The sequence below is a fragment of the Cyanidioschyzon merolae genome, chromosome 19 (genome assembly GCF_000091205.1).
Source record: "Cyanidioschyzon merolae strain 10D DNA, chromosome 19, complete genome".
Lineage (NCBI taxonomy): Eukaryota > Rhodophyta > Bangiophyceae > Cyanidiales > Cyanidiaceae > Cyanidioschyzon > Cyanidioschyzon merolae.
Window position 1 is genome coordinate 136,253 of NC_010145.1, and position 13,332 is coordinate 149,584.

Sequence of the window (13,332 nt, forward strand, 5' to 3'; positions counted from 1 at the left end):
TCAGTCTTGACAACGCGTTGACAATACTCTTGGAGTACGACGCAAAACGTTTTTCGATAGCGTCTCGCAACTTTTGTTTATGGGGATCCTTGATATATCCAAAAGGGTCCGCCAGGCTCGCGCTTCATGCTCCCGCCAGTACTTACTGCTGTAGCGATATCTAAGCGACTCGTCGAGAAACGCTGGTCATTCTGGGCTCGGGGCGGGTAGCCTGCGTCAGGGGCGTCGCCCTGGTCGCAGTGGACTCCTAGCGTATCGCTTCGCGCTGCTGCAGGCAGTAGGTCTAACTGCACATCTCCCAGGCTTCCAGAATGTTGACGAATCCCGATTCCGTATTCAATGAAGCATTCCTCGATCCGATACCCCCATGGATATGGCAAAACCGTTCTGTCTCCATTCAGCATCCGCACTAGCAGCATCGGCTCTATTGCGGATGCAGCAATGCAGGTACTCAGCGCACGATGGAACATACGAAATTACCAGTATATCCGAGAACAGACCATGAAACTTGGCGTAAGAGCGAAGCATATTGAGCACTGGCATTGATTCCAATATCCACCCCACAATCTAGAATCCATGATCCATACAAACGTCTTCTCATCGAAGAAATGGCTTCAGCAGCCACAACGCTACCGACGACGACGTCAATTACAATAACGCAATCTGGCATACATTATCTGGAGCTAGCGTTGTACCGGGAGTCTGCGTGCCTCGGTCGCTAGTCGACGTCCTTGCCCAAGGATATGTGGGTGTCTACAGTGCACGGGTGGCAAGCGCTACCCCACTTGGAAGGCGTGCGACAGCACCGACGAGCACCGTGCCGACGACCTCCGCGAACCGCGAGGCGCTCTGACGCTGGAGTCTCGCTGCCTCGAACTGCGTTGCCGACTCGAGGGCGCTTCACTGCTGGGGTACCGACGTCAGCAGACTGCTCCGCGGTGCCGCGTTTGCGCTGCTTGGATGCGACACCAGCCAGCAGCGATGGAGCGGACACCGCTTCGACTCCAGCTGCAGCGGCAGGTGCGGGCGCTCAAAGCGTAGGGAGCGCAGTGGTTGCCTCCGAGCGCCCAGCGGACGCGAGAAGTGCAGCCTTGGTAGCTGCGGTGGCCACTACGCGTCCGGCACGTGATCTGGCTGTCCGAGTGGTGTCCGGCATTGTTATGGGTTTGGTTGCCACGACCTGGATTCTGGCGGGTATCTGGGTGTTTACGGCCGGTCTGACAGTTGTCGCAGTGCTCGGTCAACTTGAGTATTATAACATGGTGCGGGCAAAGGGCATCCGACCGGCACAACGCGCTGGGATAGCGGCGTCCATTTTGGCGCTGTGGGTAGCCGCAGCAGCACCGCAGGCATCAGAGGCCGTGTTCCCGGTCTCAGCGACGCTGATCTGTACCTACATGCTGTTGCATCGCCGGGAGAAGTTCGCTACGATCGCCGACATCAGCACAACGTTCATGGGAATGTTTTACGCTGGATACCTGCCGACCTTCTGGGTTCGCATGCGAGCTCTCGGCGGCATTGAGCAGACGCGCTTTCCAGCGGTGGTATCGCGTCTCCCCGATGTGCTGTGGCCAGGCTGGTTGCCACCACCGGAAGGCTGGACCGTAGGCGCAGCCCTAACCTGGTGGACCTGGCTCTCAGTGGCAAGTAGTGATATCGGTGCGCTGTTTATTGGCCGCGCGTTCGGGCGCCGCAAACTCAGCGACATTTCGCCGAAGAAGACCGTCGAAGGCGCCATCGGAGGCTTCCTCTGTTCTGCACTCGTTTCGATATTGGGAGCTTTCTTGATGAGATGGCCGCTCTGGTGGCTCACCGGCACCCTCTACGGAATCCTGATTGGCGTCGTGGGCCTTCTGGGAGATTTGACAGCCTCCCTCTTCAAGCGTGACGCTGGATTCAAGGACTCGCCTGCAACAGCGTTTGGGGGACGTTTCCGCTGGGCGCTCCCCGGCCACGGAGGAATTCTCGATCGAACCGATAGTTTTGTATTTACAGCGCCCCTCGTATATTATTTTGTCACCATGTTTTTGCCTGCGTTGCGCGCCTTTATTTTGAAGAGATAGAGCGCGTCTGCAACCATCGCCTCGATGTTCGCATCATTCGACCATGCGAATCGCTGGATGCCGTGGACTAGGGCGCTGGGGGCAGTGACGCGTTGGCCTGAACGCTGCCACCACAATGTTGGTGCCGGTCTGAACGATTCAGGATGCAACGCAAGCACGATGAGCAGCTGTAAGGGACGCGAGATGCCCTGTCGCTCTGCGGCAGGTTGCGATAGCCTGCTACGCGCGTCCGCATTATCGTTGGTTGCCTCGGGTGGTGGTATGCATATCGCGAGCGCTTCATTATAGCGGGTTTGCATGGATATTGGCGAGCTTGGCAACTCCGTTTACGAAACGATCACCGCTTCGGTGTACGCTGTACTGGACACATTCGGTGCCGCATGCGATACCCCTGAGCCGATGTACCCTGGACGCACCGCTCTCGCGTCGGTACACGATACCCGTTTCAGGTGAAGCTAAAACTCTGCGCTGCTTGCTTTCTTCGTGTCTGGCGACTCTTCTCTTTTCTTTCTGCGGATGGTATTTTAGATATACAGACTCGACATTCCAAGCAAATCCATATCGGATTGCGGGTGCAAAAGCGGATCTAGGAGTCTCGGTCGTACGTTCGGAGTCGGCGCTTGGATGATCGGCCGCTGGAACGCTAGAAGGCAGTGGAATTCAGATGAGGTGCAGCAACCTCAAAAAAGCGGGATTGTAAACTAACCGATATCACGAGTCCAACAGCTCTCTACAAGCCTATACGCTTATCCATCGCTTGCATCCTTCGGTTCTTCGAGTGCTCTTTTCCAAGGCAGACCGTGAGCGCACCCAGAAAAGCTCAGCTGGATGCACGAGTGAATCTACTTGACATCATCATTTGGCGCCACGATCACAAGCATATGCTCGTCATTGACTTACATTTGTACTGCAAATAATCGCTGGCGTTCGAAGGACAAATACTTCGCGCTTTGCGGTTACTGGTGAAACGGCATTCGCCAACAGCAGCGTCATACCGATCACGTGATGGATACTCCCAGGCGCTCTACTCTTCGTCTGGCAACGGATACAGTCTTGCACTCAGACTTGAGTCATCATCGGTGTTATCACTTGTTCTAGTCGAGCGTGCGTCATCGTTTTGCACGAAGGCGGCACAACGCGGGGTCGGAGACACAATGAATATCTGGGAACACCCGACAGCACCCAAGTGTCAACGCGGTGAGGCACACAACGATGCACTGCACTGAAAAAGATGCACACGGCAAGCGAGACGCTGACCGCTACGTCTTGCCTATGCGATCAATGCATAGAGAACAGCTGGAAATAGCGTCATCGGGATTGGAACGCTACCATCACCATCCCTCGACTGCTGACCGCTGAAGTGCAGGCGTATCAGATACCGACCCACGTAAAAACCGTTGATAAGGGAGACGAACACGAACCAGTCTCCGATAAAGCACACAAACGCTGGTGTTCTTGATGCCGGAAACAGACCTAAGCTTGACAGTGAATGCCCGAGTTCGTGGACCTGTTCGCATTCATACCAACAGGGCTACGAAACATCGATAGCCTGGAGATTGTAGAAGCGCGCCGTTCACCGCCTCTGAAAGTGAATATTGTGGCACAGGAGTCTTGGACCTCTGATAGGTGACGGCGATGGGCTTCGTGGCACCTTTTTCTCAGAGCGTACGCCACTGGTACCTGCAGGAAACGAATCAGCGGAGCTTACAGCGTCAACGACCTAGAGCTTCTCTGGGAATCCGATGTAGATGCTAACGATGAAGCGCACGCTGGAGGTCGGCGACACGTGTCCGTTTCTCTGGTCGCTGGAACGCAGATCGCAGCTCAGCGCGTGGCGTGCGGTGGTGTGTGTGTGGCGCACGAGCGCTCCCCAGCCGGGACGCCAGCTTATTTGTTGAGTGCTTCATTGGCTTCAGTCCGGCAGTGTCTGCGCCCTCTCCAAGCACGATGATCGGTTTCGTATTGCTGCTGTCAGGTCAGTCGAATGCGCAAGTTTCTTCGCGGCTACGGAGATCCCTATGCAAAGGCGACACATGTGCGTGTCTGAGAGAGGATGAATTGGTGCCCGTTGGGAGGGCACGCTCGCCCCGCGGTCATCGCTCAGTTGCTGGACCGTCGAACGTGCGGCTGAGGCGTCAGCGCTGCTGCCACTTGCGTACTGTTAGTGAAGGTGCCACTGGAGGTGGCGGCGGCAGCGGGGGTAGAGGCGGCGGAAGTGGCGGTGGCGGCAGAGGTGGCGACGCCTCCGGAGCTTCGCCTCCACAGCAGCCTGGCTTACTGTTGGCGCTTTTCGAGCGTTACTGCAGGGCTCTCGAACGCCGTCCTATCTTCACAAAGTCGATAACAGCAGCCCTTTTGAATTTTTTCGCTGATCTTACTGCGCAGTACTTTGAAGCGCGCAAGCACCCCTCGGATACCCCGCCGGGGTGGCAGCGTCGGCGCACGTTGTCGTTCGCCATCATTGGCCTGTGCTTTGTTGGGCCTGGGCTCCACGGCTGGTTCTCGTTTTTGGAGAGAGCCTTCCCTCCATCACGGTTGTCACTTGTTGGAAAGTTGCTAATTGATCAGACTTTAGGAGCGGCGGTTTTCAACGGAGTTTTACTGGTCATGTTGTACTGGCTGGAGCACGGTGGCAAGTTCCAGGACGCGTGGCAGTCAATGAAACATCGTTTGCCACCCACAATGATAGGAAACTGGAAAGTATGGCCGGCTGCTCAGCTCGTGAATTTTGCGTTCGTGCCACCAGCATTCAGGGTGCTCTACGTGAATAGCGTATCCTTCTTTTGGACCATCTATTTGTCGGAAATCGCGCACCGCACGATCACGAAGGAAGAAAAAAAGAGCTGAGAATTATGCATTTCGTGGTGCATTTCTCGCAAAAGTCCAAAAACGTGGTTGTGATGGGAAACTCGTCGTCGAACAAGGCTAAGGTTTATGGGATTCGATGAGCTCGCGGGGCGCGTCACGTTGGGGCTGCGGACGCGTGCGGGCCGTTCATGACGACGACTATGGTGTGCAACGTCACGATAGTGACAGTTGGTAGATTAGAGACTCCAAACCGAGTACTCATCATGCTAGCATTTGGTGTTTGTCATATCCATGGTAAGGAGTCTGCGTGGACATGTCTGAGGGATTCTGCGCTGCCAAATGCAGCAGCGTGGGCGCTGGAGCGGAGCGTTTTATACAGCGGCGCATCCGCTTGCTATTGATGCTGCCGAGCCGCCCGACTCGAACGCCAACGCTCTCGACATGTCAAATTTGCCTCGATGCTCCATCCGGGCTGCGATAGAATCAGACACTCCCGTGGAAATCGTCCAGATCACAGAAATGATACACCAGCGCGACTCGCGTGAACGTATGAATGAATGTATGTATGCTGCCAGGGTATACGATTCGAACGACGCTTACATGGCAAGCGATTTGCGAACGACAAGAGCGGCGAGGTTTACATTTTTTAGCACGCGCAGTTCGAAGAAGCATTCAGGAAGATCGCACCTGTCCACCGACCGCGCGCACCGTGCGAAACGCATTCCCAGACGCCCAAGCCAGTGCTTGATTTGCTGCTCTCCTCTCTGATTCATGTTGTCCAGATCCAGTGAAAACTTACTGGGGAGGCTCTTCAGTCGGTGATCGCGCGCTCTGTCTAGTGGCTGCGGCGTGACAAGGCGGTTCTGGTGCGACACCTTCATCGACATCATGCAATGCAAATACAGAGCATTCATCCATTTGCAGAAGAATGTCCGGCTTTGATCTAGAGACGGTCGTGCTTGCGGGCGCTGCGACGCATCTTCCGGATTCGTAGCAACGTACCTGCTCCGTCTGTGGAGTTTCCATTCTTGGGATGACTCGTTGAACATAGGTCGAGCTCCGGACACCAGATACCCAAAGCTGCAGCACGCTGTGCCAGAAACAATCGCATCTGCATTGGTCGCCTGAGCACCGAATGCGCTTGCCAGGTGCCTTGCAGTTCCAAAGGGCGTGTATGCTTGCAACCTCGGCATACTGCCTGGATGCGCTCGAGTCGGTGTGCGCTTCGTCATCAGCGTGCAGCCTGGCGGAGGTTATCGATGCGGATCTGCATGGAGTTCGCGCAATACCTCTCGTATCTGTGCGGATGGCAGCGGAATTCTCAAGCAATCGGGAATACTTCGGCTGTTCTCAAGGCCCGAGGCCCCGGTTCGCCAACCCGGGACTGCAGACTCCAATAGATTGTGGTCTTCGAGTTCCCGAAGAATTGCCTGCAGGGAGTTGGCATTGCTCACGAAAAACTTTGAACGGCAAATGCGGTAAAAATCTGAGAACGAGATGCCTTGTTTCACTCGGTCGCCTCTCGTGCGATCTTCCGCACTGGCGGCAGACTCGAGCTGCATCTGCGCCAGCAACTGAAAAATGCGTCGGGCATTGGGCGTTAATCCAGTAAGAAGCATGATAGCGCCGCGAACGAGCTGCTCCGCCGACAGGGTCTTGGCACTTTCGGCATGGCCTCCGGTCTCCACGACATGGGGCAAATGCGTTGGGCAATGCTGCCAAATCCATTGGAATCGTTCGTAACATGATCCTACAGGCCACAGAATTGTCACCTCCATTCGATCTATGGAGGCGATTAGATGAACGCGAGGCTGCGAGGCAAGGTTCGCCAGCAACGTCTGTGTCTCGGTGGTGGACAAGGTCTGCCCATCGATGTTGTGGACCACGAGGAAAAGCCTCCGCGGTGCTTCCGCCTTGTACAACTCGCCGAGCATTCGCAACTGCGCCGCCAGCGGACGCCCCCGTCTCGCGTGCGGCTCATGCTCGTGCTCGTGCTTCCTAGAGTGAGGCGATAACCGCCGCGCTCCAGCTGCATCGGCAATTTCCTGGACCAGCGCACGCACCTGGACGAATGGATTGAATCCGTTCACAACCAGCACAGCGGAGGCGATGTTCGGTGCATCAACAGCGTTTCTCTTCACCAAGTCAGCTGCGAATGCTTCCAAGACAGCAAATTTGCTTCCTTCGCCATGAAGTAATACCGAAAAGCCGCCAAGTACGAGCAAGTGATACCAGAGATGGAATTTTGCACGCGCCGCTTCGACGGCTGCCGAAATCGACGCTTCCGGACAGGCGCCTCCGCTTGCCGGTGGTTCGTTTTCCGCTCCAGCTGGTCTGCACTGGACAGACGAAACCGAGCGTGCATGGGCCCCTGGGGCGCGCTCGTGCGTCTGGCAACCCAGCAGCCGTGACCTATCGTTCGCATTCGACGAACGCGCTTCCCGAAGGTCCCGAGGTTTCCCCAGTATGCCGCGCTGCGAACGAGCACGCGAACGAGTGGCACGCAACGCTGCCCGAGCCGCTGCCGCGGCACCAGCGTCACGACACGCCCGCCTCAGTTGACTTTGTCGCGTTGCGGCCCCTGCAGCCACCTCACCGTCTACGTCGTCACGTCGCATGCCAGGGAAGTGCTTCGCGATGTCGTTCAGTGTCCGTAAAAGTCTAGAGGTTTTGGTGGAATCAGAAACTTTCACCGACAGTGCGTGATGCTTCCACAAACGTGCACCAGAAGAGTTCGTGCACCTAACCAGCGCTCGCGTCCGCGTTGAGTTAAGGAGCGTCTCACGCTGGGTTCAATGGAGTGCAACTGCTGCCGTTCACAACCGCGTTTGACCAGCGGTTGCACGCTCTCGTTTCCAGGTACCTAGAAATGCTTCGACGCAAGTCGCTTTCTCGTAGACAGTGCCTTGGCGTTACCATTTTCCCGCGAAAAATTGGTACACGCATCGCGCTGCGCTGTCGAATCGATGCATGGCGTCGATGGTGGCAGCGCACACCACGGCACGACGATAGGATGTACGAAACGACCAGAATATCCGAGAAGAAGTGCAGGTAATGTAACTTGGAGGTAGCGGGTTTGATGGATACTTTGCCGCGTACTGAGAAAAAAACACACAAAAAAAGCAGGAAAAGAAAAATGCGCATAATCGGAGAACGCTGGACTAAGTAAACGTTTTGTCAATGAAAAAAAAACACGGAGCGGCCGCTCGGCGCAACCAGTGCGCACCCTGGAGGCGACACGAACGGCACCGGAGGCGCGCCATTGCGATGCTTGCGCTAACGATTGTGCTGCTCAGGAAGGATATACTGGGAGGCACGGCTCATGCTCGGGAAGCGAGCAGATTCGCGAACAGCATGCCAACGTGATCGTTGTCGCAGGGGCTGGGGGCGGGCATCGAAGAGCAGGCGACTATCCGGTCAGCGATGCACCATCGAGTCGTGTGCATGTGAACGATACCGAGTGCTAGAGCCGGTGTATCAACTCGTCACCAGGTCGTTATCTTACCCAGGTATCGTTGGAGTACTTGGGTATCGTCAAAGTTGTGGATGCTGGCATGCTACTCCTGGAGGTCCTTCGTGAATGCATCTGTACTGATCGGTTGCCACGATGTGGGGGAATTCGCAGCAACGACGCCAACAGAGACGTCGTCGATGTCGGTCGTTTGACGTTTTGCACTTGTCTCGATGCAGAGGATCTGATCGCGTCCGTTTGCTGCTTATCCAAACGTGTGCCTCCAGCTAGCACTGCCTACGAACAAGATGCGGTTCCGCTGATGCGAATGCGCAGCATCCTGACGAGTTCCCGCGGAAGCGCACATACGTCGATTGCTCAGCACCCTCAAACACGAGATACGAGGATATGGTCGCTATGTGGTTTACGATCTACATGGATGTAATGAGCGTGTGACGATGGTTTGGGAGCGATGCGGGCCTCGTCGATATCACCGCCGAATCTGAAGTATGCGCCGTCGATGTGGCATCGTCGCAGAGAGAACATAGAGCGCAGCGTTTTTCACGGTCAACGGTATGTGAGTGTATCTGACAATGGACCAGCAAATGCGTACTTTGAGCAGGAGTGACCGCCGTGCACCATTGGTGGTGAAGGGAGTCTCGGGCGAGATAGCGGGGACCGCCAGCATCACCTCGTCTTTCTGGAAAACCCCATGAATTCAAAGAAACGAGAATCGACGCGAATGCTCACAATAGCAATCATATCGTTCTGATCGTCCAATTGTTGAAGACGTCAACTGCAAAAACTCAGTTTACGTCAGAAAACGGGATCGGATGCGAATCCATACCATATCATCAAGCCGCTGCACTGTTGCGTGTCGAAGACGTGAAACTCGAATCCAAGTGCGCATTCCCTTGAGGCAGTTGCATCGTCGCACCTGGGCCTGGAGCTCCTGGTAAATCTGGGTGTCTTGCAAATGTTCCGCTTCAGGGGCGATGCGCGGCACTACAGGGGAAACACCCAAGGTCAACGGCGGCCTCGCTCAAGCTGGTGACACCCTACTCGAATGTCGATGCGCGAGATCCCAGCTTGCATGCCCTACTGCGGCATCTGCTGCTCAGCCTCTTGTGCGCGTTTTGCATCATCGTGACAGCTATATACTACGATTCACCAGGCTTTGCAGACGTTCCTCGACTGCAGTCACATCCCGCAAATGCAAACGTTCGACATCTTCCGCAGAAAACGCTCCGCTCTCAGAGATTGCGGAAACCAGCTGTCGATACTTTGCGAGCAAAGCAGAGGCAAGCCCGAAGAGCAGCTTCTGCCGCGTAGCGAGGCTTCGAATACGTGTCGCAAGCGGTGGCGGGAACCAGTCCGATACGGGCGCGTCGAAGAGCAACGACTCGAACGCGCGCATGCGCAGTGCAAGCGCTTCGAGGCTGGGCCAGGACGCTTCGCGCTGTTGTCCATGTTCAGTTGCAGCCGAGAATGGATCCCCATAGGAGCCGGCAAGCTTACTGATCTCCAACAGACGACACCGCTGCAGCAAGGAGTCCACTGCTGCAGCAATGTACGCGGCCATGTGCTCCTGGAGCAAGTGCTCGAGGCGCGCGCGTTGCACCTCAGTCCAGAAATGAGCTAAAACGTTGACGATTGCATCCAGGGTATTCCCGACGAAGACCGAACGCCCCAATGGGTCCAAATCTCGAACAGCCAGCACACGCACCAGCGCATCGACGCTCTCAAGAACGACATCTGTCAACTGGGCAGTGTCTACCGACTGTGATGTGCGCGGCAGACCTGGGTCAGCTTGAATCTCGAGACAGGCACGCAAATGCTCTGCCTCATGCAGCAGTAACGGCGGTATTGATAAATCGTGCGGTATGATCAGGTTATTTTGAAGCAACCTCATGAACCGTTCACGCCAACCCGAAACGCAGCGCCCCAGAACCTCACGACGAATCGATGCCAACGCCAGCGGGAGTACTGCTTCCGTACCCAGAACTCGTTGGAAGAAATGTTCGTAGAGAACCAAGAACTTGTGCACCTCGTGTAATGCTGACAGCGGCAGCGACTCATTGTCAATCCACATCTTCAGACGAGAGCTCATGGCGTCGGCGTAAACATCACTGCTTTGCCGTAGAATCGTCTGCACCAGGTCTGTCGCGCGTGCCGCATTGTGCTCAGCGGCGGCATGTCGTCCAGCGTTGTGCGCATTCTCGTGCGGATGCTGTACGGCGAACGCTCGGAGCCATTGCTCTTTCTCTAGCTCAAGCTGCTGATGCACAATCGCAAACAAATCGTTGATGAGGCGCAATACCTCATCACCGGCGGTAGACCGATCTGCTGCTGGACTCAAGTTCCGAACATGCTCATCCCATTGTCGTTGGAGCTCCCGAAGTAGCACCTGTTGGCGACCCGCGACAATAGGTTGCAGGCAGGACGCTAACAGCGGTAACCAGGCTCGAATCAGGAGCAGAACATGCGATTCCGGTGCTTCGATGGGCAGTTCTGGCTTCGCCCAATCCAAAGCGCGCACCCAGGATTGCACTCGATCCCATGCAGACTCGAGAACGATGTGCAGCTCACGTTGAGCATCCTGAATCAACTTCCAAGACCGCATTTCAGCGGGTAACTCCTTGAGGCGAGACTCAATTCGTTGCACACGCCCCAATGCATCCAAGACGGCGACATCGAGGTCGTCTCGACGCAGCTGTGCGGCATCATCCTCGTGAATCGATAGGGCTCGCAGCAGCACTTCGAGAGTGTGCTGTCGTTTTTGGACTCTATGCAGTGCGCTTTCCATGGACTGGAGGTCATCGGCCCAGCGTTGCATATGCGCATCGCTGCGGAGGTCGCTCAGTCTGCTCCTGTGGGCATACAGCTGCGCTCGACTCTCTTCGATTGTAGGATCAAATGCAAGACTTGGTATACGTTGTTCGCTGGCTTGATGTACTAGTTCCTGCAGCGCTGCGTTCCTTTCTCTTTCAATGACATCCAAGTATTCTAGTGAATGTCTAGTGCAGAATGCTTGTGCCAAGTAAAGCGCCGGTTTGAGGCTGGCATCACGTTCAACGTCCGCGTCCACATCATGTGCAAGCGGCATGACTCCCTGAAATGGCTTCAGGCTCGAGAACCGGCCAAATGAGCAGTCGCACGTGCTATAGTTGCTCAGGTTCCAGGACACCTTCCAGAGGGCGTTCCGAACGACTACGCGCGTTCAAAACACACCCGCGCTGACAACTGACGGACGCGAAACCCCGTGAAGCACCTACCTTCCTTGGCTCCGTTCTTTCGGTTTAGAAAGCGGGTTCTCGCAAAACTGCAGGGTGCTCCGCCAGAGTCCGGAGAAGATTCACCTAGTAACACAGCTGAAATGGTGCACGAAGAAACCTGCAGTACAGGCGTAAAGGCAGCCGCAACCGATATGACGAACGATATCCACACCGTATCCTGGTGACACACTGCGACTTGTTGCGAGTTGCGGTCGATGTGGTGACCCCTGCACCATGAGCCAACTTGCCACTGGAACTGAAACCGCCCGCAGGTAGAGCGGATCGTCGCTAGATGCTCTTGCTCGACGTCGATTAGGCGTGAAGACCTGGCGACTCTTCCCGATGGTCCACGCCAACGGAGTCGTGAGCTGCACGAGTGCTGCTGAACAGGAGCGTTCAAATAGCGATGCCGCGCCCAGTATATGCCTTGCGTTGTCTTATCTTCGTGTCGGAGAACAGGCAGTTGTACAATCGGGAAATGCAGCGCGTTCAGGTAGAGCGTCTTGCTGCTCGCGCTATGTATCGACTTGGATGACCATGCGAAGCCGCCTCTGCATACACCATCATATCAACCTTAACCGGTACGCGCTTGTCTGCATGCCATGGAAAAGGCCCAGCTACCGAACTCGAGAATGGACCCTGGATTGTGTGTCTCTAACTGATGCATCCAACAGCAGCGTTCGCGGCTTTCTCTGCGACCGCTTCCTCTCTTTCTCGCTTACCGCTTGCGCTGAATACGGAGCTCCATCTTGTCCGTGCATCTTCGTTATAAGCAGTCGATGGATGTTGATCTTTGTGTTCAAGTCCTGATTTTGCTGCTTTCGGTAGTTGCCAATGCATTCCATGTGTGAACGGAAGTTGCGATGTTCATCTTGTTTGTGCACAGCCTGGTTGCGCGCTTTGCAAATGTTCTATTTGGCCGTGGTCAGGTGTTCCTATATGTTCACCGTGTATGCGTATCCTCGGCGCGTCGTCTTGTGGAAGGTGTTCCTATATGCTCACCGTGTATGGATATCCTCGGCGCGTCGTCTTGTGGCGCGTCGACGCGTGTATCATCGCTTGGTATACGCTCTTGACGAGTACGGAAAGCTGCCGTCGATGGTCTCTTATGCTTACGCTTCTGTGTGATTCCGTCGGCAGCGACTCTGCTCGTTGCACACACAAGCGCACGCTGTCCTAGTCGATTGGGAATTTGCGGAACGCGATGCTGTCCACAATGAGACAAGAACCGGAACGAATATCCAGGATGCAGGAGAGGCTGAGCACTGCCGATCCGTCTACGCTCCATTCTTGAAAAGCGTTGACACACGAATCACTGGAAGAGATCGCTGCGATGAATCAGACTCCAGTCGAAGATGCTTTCTCATTCAAACAGAAGGGATGGGTGCGTCTAGTCGCATATCCCTTGAGAGGGATTTGCTGCGGTGGAATGCGGTTTTTTGTTAACGGCCATGAAAAGAATAAAAAATTCGTCGTTCCAACGGTATCGCTCATTTTTTGGTATGAGAAGTTTGGTGCGCATTTAGCATGAGCTTTTGCACTGGCCATCAAGCGACGACTTCGAGTTCCTGTCCCCGTCAATCCAGCAGCGCGAATTGCTGCGCCCACATGCTGCCTTGGTACAGAGAGAACCCAAGCTTAAAGAATGCGTAATCGAACACGCTTCAGGCATGGAAAGGAGAATACTTGACGCTCGTGCGAATGAGTGTGTTCATGATTCCGGTTCTGACACGAT

The 13,332-nt window shown here is 55.3% G+C and overlaps 4 protein-coding genes across 4 annotated transcripts, besides 1 other annotated feature; 2 read left to right on the plus strand and 2 right to left on the minus strand.

Moving 5' to 3' along the window:
* Positions 1-314: part of a sequence feature (repetitive element) that runs on past the window's edge.
* A 429-nt stretch (positions 315-743) lies between these two features.
* Positions 744-2,063, plus strand: CYME_CMS056C (CTP:phosphatidate cytidylyltransferase, phosphatidate cytidylyltransferase; the record flags this gene model as incomplete). The annotated part of the gene is made up of 1 exon (XM_005538680.1): positions 744-2,063. The coding sequence occupies one exon, from the start codon at positions 744-746 to the stop codon at positions 2,061-2,063; it is 1,320 nt and encodes a 439-aa protein (XP_005538737.1).
* A 1,947-nt stretch (positions 2,064-4,010) lies between these two features.
* On the plus strand, positions 4,011-4,910 carry CYME_CMS057C (similar to peroxisomal membrane protein PMP22; the record flags this gene model as incomplete). The annotated part of the gene is made up of 1 exon (XM_005538681.1): positions 4,011-4,910. The coding sequence occupies one exon, from the start codon at positions 4,011-4,013 to the stop codon at positions 4,908-4,910; it is 900 nt and encodes a 299-aa protein (XP_005538738.1).
* A 1,214-nt stretch (positions 4,911-6,124) lies between these two features.
* CYME_CMS058C (similar to origin recognition complex subunit 2) lies at positions 6,125-7,489 on the minus strand (the record flags this gene model as incomplete). The annotated part of the gene is made up of 1 exon (XM_005538682.1): positions 6,125-7,489. One exon carries the CDS (start codon positions 7,487-7,489, stop codon positions 6,125-6,127), a length of 1,365 nt encoding a protein of 454 aa, XP_005538739.1.
* Positions 7,490-9,475: 1,986 nt separating this feature from the next.
* Positions 9,476-11,428, minus strand: CYME_CMS059C (hypothetical protein; the record flags this gene model as incomplete). Its single annotated transcript, XM_005538683.1, has 1 exon — positions 9,476-11,428. One exon carries the CDS (start codon positions 11,426-11,428, stop codon positions 9,476-9,478), a length of 1,953 nt encoding a protein of 650 aa, XP_005538740.1.
* Positions 11,429-13,332: the final 1,904 nt, after the last annotated feature.